The sequence below is a fragment of the Herpailurus yagouaroundi genome, unplaced genomic scaffold (assembly GCF_014898765.1).
Source record: "Herpailurus yagouaroundi ecotype Mexico unplaced genomic scaffold, PumYag 197, whole genome shotgun sequence".
NCBI classification, from domain to species: domain Eukaryota; kingdom Metazoa; phylum Chordata; class Mammalia; order Carnivora; family Felidae; genus Herpailurus; species Herpailurus yagouaroundi.
In genome coordinates this window covers 6929393-6937123 of record NW_024412428.1, presented here as the reverse complement: position 1 = coordinate 6937123, position 7731 = coordinate 6929393, and the positions used below count along the sequence as shown (strand labels likewise).

The 7731-nt window shown below is 59.3% G+C and overlaps 1 protein-coding gene across 1 annotated transcript; it reads right to left on the bottom strand.

The window, feature by feature from the left end:
- Positions 1-1915: 1915 nt before the first annotated feature.
- PDX1 (pancreatic and duodenal homeobox 1) lies at positions 1916-7403 on the bottom strand. The gene is made up of 2 exons (XM_040448106.1): positions 6929-7403; positions 1916-3461 (listed from the first exon to the last, which is right to left on the bottom strand). Exons 1-2 carry the CDS (start codon positions 7338-7340, stop codon positions 3016-3018), a joined length of 858 nt encoding a protein of 285 aa, XP_040304040.1. The 5' UTR covers positions 7341-7403; the 3' UTR covers positions 1916-3015.
- Between the last annotated feature and the right edge of the window lie 328 nt (positions 7404-7731).

Genomic DNA, 7731 nt, shown 5'->3' with positions numbered 1-7731 from the left:
CGGGCCGCACAGGCCCTGGCGGCGGGTCTCCGAGTCGCGGTGAGCGGCCCAGTTGCGCTTTCAGCGAAGCTTAGGGATCCCGCGCCCTGTCCTGGGCGGTTGGAGACCGCACGCCTGGCCCCGACTCAGCACCTGCGCCCCCGGCCGCCCCGGCCCGCCCCCGCTGGCCCACACCTCTTGTCTCGCATGGGCGAGCCCTCCAGCCCGCGCGGAGAGGCCACGGTGCGGTCAGGACAGCGCGCGACATCGGGACGGGAGCCCCGGACAGGGAGGCGGGTTTGCTCGGGAGCCCTGGAGCCATCCCTGGCCTCCGAGGACCGGTCTCCGCGCCTCCACCGACCGGGCGGCTGAGCTTCAGTTCAGCCAGTCCTCCCCACCCAGCGTCAGCTTCCCTCGTGTAAGATGGGGACCGTTTCACTTACCTGGCGGAGGTCTCTGTGGGAAAATCCAGAGTTTATTTATGAGGAAGGGAGTCGTAAAACTAGGAAGTGCCCGCTCGAGATCAGTGGTGCCGCGAACAGGTCACATCATCAGCGACAGCGTGGGGGTTTGTCAAAGGACGGGGGCTGCGAGGGCTGGCAGGGAGAGTCGAGAATCTCCGCAGCCAGAAGCTTCCGGGCTCGCTTCTCAAAAGAATGATGTTGCCAAAACAGTGATGGGGAAGGAGGGCTCTTTCTAGGTAGTGGATTTCAACACTTTACCGGCATTCTTTGGTTTAAATCTCACAACTTGGCCACGTAGTGTTCACTTCCACCTTACAGATGCGGAAATCGAGGCACAGAGTAGTTGAATCGTTTTATCAAGGTCATGAGTCCGTATTCGAGGGACCCCGGGTTTGAAGGCAGATTTGCTCCACCCCAGAGCCCAGGCACGGGTGGAGAAGCTTTGGGCATGGCCATTGTCTCCCCAATGAGACTTCTCACTGATGAGAAAGTTCCCCTTTCAGAGCGACAGATTTCCTTTATTTTCTTTAAAAAATGTTTAAGTTTATTTTGAGGGAGAGGGAGCAAGTGAGTGCGAGTGGGTAGGGGCGGAAAGAGGGGAGAGAGAATCCCAAACAGGCTCTGTGCTGTCAATGTGGGGCGGGGGGAGGGGGGCTTGGGCTCAATCTCAGGAACCTGGAGATCATGACCTGAGCCCAAGCATCTGGATGCTTAACCGACTGAGCCACCCAGGCGCCCCTCTGTGGATCCCCTTTAATTTGGAGGGGCGTTAGGACTCAAATTCTTTCTTTCAACAAACAAACAAAACAAAACAAAAACTAAGCCCCGCTGTCCCTCTGCAAAAGAAAATACTAGCGACAGTTCCTGGGAGTGAGCCAGTGCCCCCCAAAGGTGGGAGCGCTCAGGTGCCCTTAGGTGCCCAGCTGCGGGAGGAGCAGGGTGGGCCCAGAGATTAGAAGCCTGCTAAATCAGGGCCTGTTTGCTCCTCATACAAGACACTGTCAACCTTGGGGCTCCAGGGGTGGAGACTCATCCAAAGCAACACTTCCTTCAGAAGAACCGCCGAGAAGGCCCTTGACCCAGACCTCTGTTTGGGGAGGCAAGAGACCCCGCCAAGGCCTTGGCCAGCTGAGAGTGTTTCCTTGGCTGCTGCGTGGCCCAGGATGGGCTGCTCTTGGTTCTGTGCCATGCACAGCCAGTGGCACTTAGAACCCCCCCACGCGTCTGGGCTACACTGCCTGAGAAATTCATCTTCAGTAGTGACACAAGTTAAAAATGAAACCAAACAGAACATTCACCAGCTCATATGCTGCCCCAACCTCAAACCCAGACGTAGGACTTCTTAATTGCTCCTTTCCCCCTGGTTAGTACCACAAAATAAAAATAAAAACACGCCGCTTTAATTTTTGAAGCGAAATGGAATCGGTGCGTGGCAAAGGCCTGAGACAAAGCGAGGAATATGAGTGTGCCTCTCTTTTCCATGTGATCTGTATTTATTAATCCTTTTCCACAAACACCACCTGACCACGGGGCCCAGACCCTGAAGCAGGCAGCTGACCTGTTAGGCAACTTTAAAACTTTAAATAAAAATAATCAGTTTTCAAACTCCCCAACCACAGGCGTTTTCATCACTTCTAAAGATGTGGAAATCAAGGGTCTCTGCAAATAGTTTCCAAGGTGGGCCGGGCCACGCTGCTTGCCTTTCGGATTAGCCTCCCTTGCCCTGAGACTGGGAAGCAAATCCACATAGATTTAGCTCCAAATATCTTCAGTTTAGTGAAGGCTCAGGGGCCATCTTTCTCCCCCAGTCCCTTGCTCTAGGCCCACCTCCACCTGTCTTCTCTCCAAGCATCGGACAGACTGGATGTGCACGGACTCTGGCACCCTTCTGCCCCAGCCCTGCTGTTGCCCAGCCATCCTTGCAAGATGTTCTGTTGTCTTCTTTGGAGGAAAGAGATGTGGATTGAAGGATAGGAGCTGGTGAGGTATGCGGCTATACTCAAAGGATTTTTAAAAAGTAAGAGGAAGTTGGGGAGGAGGAAGAGGCGGGAGGAGTACTCTAATCCATGGGCATCAATTTCACTAGGTCTTTGAAGCCCTGGAGGTTTCCTGTCCGTCATTTCTAAGCATTAAGGCAGAAGCCCAAGTAAAACGGGCTGTTTTAGGGCAGATTAAGGCACTCCAGCTTGCCTGCAGTGGTTGGGGGCGCATTCCAACTTGTGGTTTCTGTTGTTTTTTTCTTGAGCTGGTTTCTCTAAAGAGGTCCACGGTTCTGGAGTGCTAGGAGCTGCACAGCAGCGGCAGGTGTCGCCAATCCGACAATATCACCCGAAGAGGCCCCAGATGTTACAGAAAACCTCTCTTCTCCTTCCAGAAGGTCTGCCGGCATCTCCCCAAGGTGCCCCGATTGGCACAGGCACCCGAGAACGCGAGTTCTCCCCTTCTGTCTGGGGTGGCCTCCCCCCTTTGAACGGCCAGGGCTGGTTGTCCACACCCAGGGTCCTACTCCTGCTACCCTCCCCCCTTCTCTACCAGTGGTCAAAGCCTCCTGGCAAGGAGGAGCCCCCGTCTCTCACCGGGGTTCCTGTGGCCGCAGGGGCGCGACACTGGAGGGCTGCGGCGACGCGCTAAGGCCAGGTGGCAGGCGGCCTTCTCGGGCGGCGGCGGGGACGGCCGGTGGCACAGCACCACCGGGGGGCAGCGGTGGCGGCAGCGCCAGCAGCTCTTCGCCCGAGGTCACTGCGCAGTCTTGCTCGGGTTCCGCAGCCGCGCCACCCCCGGCCGCTGTCCCGCAGCTGCGCTTCTTGTCCTCCTCCTTTTTCCATTTCATGCGGCGGTTTTGGAACCAGATCTTGATGTGTCTCTCGGTCAAGTTCAGCATGACGGCCAGCTCCACCCTGCGCGGCCTCGAGATGTATTTGTTGAACAGGAACTCCTTCTCCAGCTCCAGCAGCTGCGCGCGAGTGTAGGCAGTGCGTGTCCGTTTGTTTTCCTCTGGCTCTGCAACATAGGCGCCGCCTGTGGGCGACAGGGCACGTGAGTGTGGTCCCTCGACCCCTGGCCCCACCCACGCAGCCCAACACTGAAGCCCCCATCCTGGGAGTCCCGGTCCTCCCAGCTGTTCCTGCCACCGAGCCTCAACTTCCTGTCCCAGAGCTCAGTCTGGCCTCAAGCGGACTTTCTCCAGTAAAGGTTCGCTTTTCTTGGAGGTCAAAGCTGTGCGGGGCTCTCAGGCTCTCTCTGGGAGCAGGCCGTGGGCTCTATGAATCGTGGCTCTTCGGGGGTTCACTCGGCCAGCGTTCGGGTTGATGGTGATTAAAATGCCCACAATAGTTATCCAAACGCACTCGATTCTATAAAGGCAATAAAGTGCCTTTAATATAAGACTTAACCCCCCCCCCAGCTTTCTGATGGGCACCCACACAGTAAGAATACATTTCAGAGCACTACCCGTTTCACACACTGACACAGAACTGACCCCCCGAAAGTTCAGAACATAAAACCAAGCAATCTTTATCACCTACGATACACCTAATTTTCCCCATTACTATTTTGTTTTTTTTAAAGGTCTCAGCTCAGTTAATTGATTTCACGACCAACTTGTAAGTACAACCCTCAGTGTGAAAAAAGCCTTGAGCTAATAAAAACCCTGATCTTAGGACATATATTGTTATATCTGACTATTATCTCTCTAGTAGTAATATTGTTATAATCATTCCCAGCTTCAGGGCTGGTAAATTCTTCTACAATTGTTTTAACCTCTGCCCAGGCCCCTGCCCTGGAGAAGGAAAACTATTCTGGGCCCGGAGGAACGTCCCTGTCAGCCCTGGCCTCTGTGTTCTGGGCCCCCAACGCTGGCAAAGGTGAGGGGAGCCTTGGGGTCCCGCTGGGAGCGGAGAGCCTCACACCGGACGGGGTTGGAGCCACAGGCTCTATTCCAGCTCCTAGCCCAGGCCCAAGGAAGCAGCAGCTGGCCCACAGGCCTGCTGTTCGTCGCTGTGCACCAGGTCCTGAACTTTTCCTTTGTCTGCCAGTACCGACTGCACCCCCAGGCGCAGACTTCGTCGAAGCTAAGTTTCACTAAACACTCTGGGAAGAGGCCTAAATCTGCTTGTTGTAGGGCGGAGTCTAGGATATTTCTCCCGTGACTGTTAGGAAGCCTTAGGCGGTTGAAAAAGCTAGTGCGTGTGTTTGGAGGGGAGAGGGTTTATTAGGTAAGAGAACTAGGCCCGCTCTCCCCCAGGCCAAAAGGAGGCGCCCAGAATCCAAGGTTTGGGCAGAGTCAGCAGACAAGTCCCACTCCCTGGGGAGCATTTCCAGAGTCTTATGCTTCTAAGCTTTCCTTGGCATAGGAGAGAGGAGAGGGAGCCTTAAAGGAACGTTTCAAAAGGCCCTCTGAGGTTCTTAAATTCCATCCATAATCTCTTGGGACCACCCAAGGAGACCTATGCCCAGGAAGGCTTGGTAGGGGATGCCGGCGGGTGGCGTTACTTAAGAAGATGTCAAGAGCCCCCTGGGTCTGCGCCCTTCCCTAAGGCTCAGGGGGAGGCAGTTTAGGGGCAAGCCTGCCAGCAAGGCTGCTACAATTCATTTTTTTACGTCGTTTTCAAACGTTCCTACAGTATTGTTATTAGCATTCATATCTGTACTGCAAATGAGAACCCTCTGGTCACTTTACCCTTCCCAGGCGTTTGAAACCCCACAGGAGTGGACAGGCGAGTTCACACACGCTTGAAGCTCCGCTCCTTAGAGTTTCCCGGGAGGACCTCGAGGTCGCAGGAACACCCCAAAGGCAGCTTCCAGTCGAGGGGGGTCGGCCCCTTCTCCCTGAGCTGAGCTTGCAGCGGGTCAGAAAGCTCTGGCAAAGGGCTTTCCGGCCGGACTCTCCAACCGCAGGATGTTAGTTACCCTTTCAGGGTTTCCTTCACCCCAGGGCAAGGCGGCCGATTAACCAATAGCACTTACCGTCTGGCTCCCAGGGTCCGCCCGAGCCCAGGCGCCACCAGAGCAGGGGTCACACCCCGGGGGTGGGGAGGTGACCCCCACTTTAGGCCTCGCTCGCCCTTTTCCCCCTGAGGAAGCTGCAAGGACGGCCGGGAACGTGGGAAACGCGCGTCCTTAGGTCCCACCCTGGTCGAAGGACGTGGTCCTTCCGCCTCCCAAGAATCCCGCGTTTCCCAAGACTCCCCGGCCTGCGGCGGCCGCCGCGCTGGGCCGCGTAAGGACGCAGTGGCGCGGGGCAGCGTCTGGCGCCCCCCTCGCCCCGGGCTGCGCGGTAGGTGGGGGAAGACTGCAGCCCAGCTGGGCCCTATCCTGTCCCCGGACCCGCCCGGTCCTCGCCACTCAGCCTTCACGAAAAAGTGAGCTAAGGGAGAGGCGAGCCCCGGGCCCCCTGGGCGAGCCCGGGCCCCACAAAGCCCCGCCGGGCCGCGCCGGGGTCTGCGTCAGGCACGGGGAGGGCGGGCAGACGGGGCGCCGAGCCCCTTTCTCCCTACCCCCGACTGCTGGAAGGAAAAGAAAAGTCAACTACGCGCCATGCAGGTGTGACCAGAGGTGGCCCCGGCACGGAAGCGGTAGCAGCGTGTAGCGGCGCCCAGGCCGCGCCGGAACCTGCCGCCAGCTCCTGGCGGGGAGGGGGCCTGGGGGCCGCTCCGCGTCTTCGCCTCCGGGCTCCGGGGACGACCTTCTGCGACACGCGGGCGCCTAGGGCCGCGGGGGCACGGGGCTCACGCCTCCCCCGCCACAGCTGTTGCAAGAAGGGCATTCCTTCCTCAGATTTACTTGCTGGGAAGCAGCGCGGGGAGACCCCCTTCGAACGTTTCTGCTTGCTCAGATAGCGCTCCGGCAAGGAAGACGCCTCCCCCAGCTGCCTGCCTCCAGCCTGAGCGGCCCGGCCTCGGCCTGGCGGTGAGTACCCCCTCCCCTCCGCGCCGAACATCTTCGCGGGCTTGATGCGGTTCGTCTTCCCTGCTTTCCGGCATCCGCTGAGCGCCCCCGAGACTGCCCGTCTCCTCTAATGACGGCTCCCGGGTGGGCTCAAGGCCACAGGGGCCCAGGACTCCAAAGGCACGCCCCGGCCCGGGTCGGGAGCATCCTAGGGTCTTGCTCGGCTTCCTAGACGCTCACGCCGTGGAGTCCTGGCCAGGTGGATCCCTCCAGTGGAGGAGGATCCCTCCGGAGGGTCAGAAGCCTGAGCTCAGCCAGGCCTTGGCTGGCTGGGGGAGCGCAGGCTGCTGGAGTTCAGCGTATAGATAGGGAAGGAAGGGTTTAAGCGCCCAGGAGGAGAGCTGAGTGGAAAAGACGCTCCAAAGGGGACCAGAAAGGCGCTTCTGCGCGGGATCGCCTCGTTGGCTCCCTGTGGAGTTTAGTCCGACCCTGGATTGTCCATAGGGGCTGAGAACGCGAACCGGTAGAGGGTCTTGGGGAGCCCTTCAGCCGGGACGGGAGCCGGTGAGGGGACTAAGGGGATGAGGGGCCGGACTTACCTGCCCAGTGGCCTTTCCACGCGTGAGCCTTGGTAGACTTCATCCACGGGAAAGGCAGCTGGACGCGGCCGGGCTCCTCCAGGGCGCCGGGCTCGGCTCCATCCGGGAAGGGCCCGGCCGGAGGGTGGGGGAGCGCGAGCTGAGCTGGGAGGTGGTGGTGGACGTGCGCCACCGCGGTGTCGTCGGCGAGGGGGGGCACCTCGTACGGGGAGATGTCCGGGGGGCTGCCCTGCTCCAGCGCGCCCAGGGTCGCCGGGAACGGGGGCGGCGGCGGCGGCGGCGGCGGGGGCTGGCGGCCCATGTACAGACACGCGGGGGGACTGGCGCTGAACTCCGGCGCGGGGCCCCGCTGGTAGGCGCATGGGTCCTTGTAGAGCTGCGTAGCTGCATAGTACTGCTCCTCGCCGTTCATGGCTGCTGCCCGGGTTTGGAAGCCGGAGCCGGGGAGTCGGAGCTGTGTGGCCCTCCCGCTCCCGGCGCCACCCCCGCTAGCTTTGACAGCTCGGCTCCGCTCCGCAAGGGGACCCGCCACCGGCGGGGACAGGCGGGCCGGCCGCAGCGCAATAGGCTCCGCTGTGCCCCACGTGGCTCAGCCTGGGGCCATTATTGGCCTGGCCGACCGCCTTAAGAAGCCAGGCCCAGGTGCCCAAGAGCACCTGCATTTGTTTCAATTTTCTCTCTCAGCTGAGCTTCCCCGCACACACCTGTAGGCCGAGCTGGCCGTGCGATCTGAAGTGGAGCGTTCGTGAAACTCTTCGAGCTTACGTTCAATCATAGAAATGTATGTTTTTCATCAAACTTTA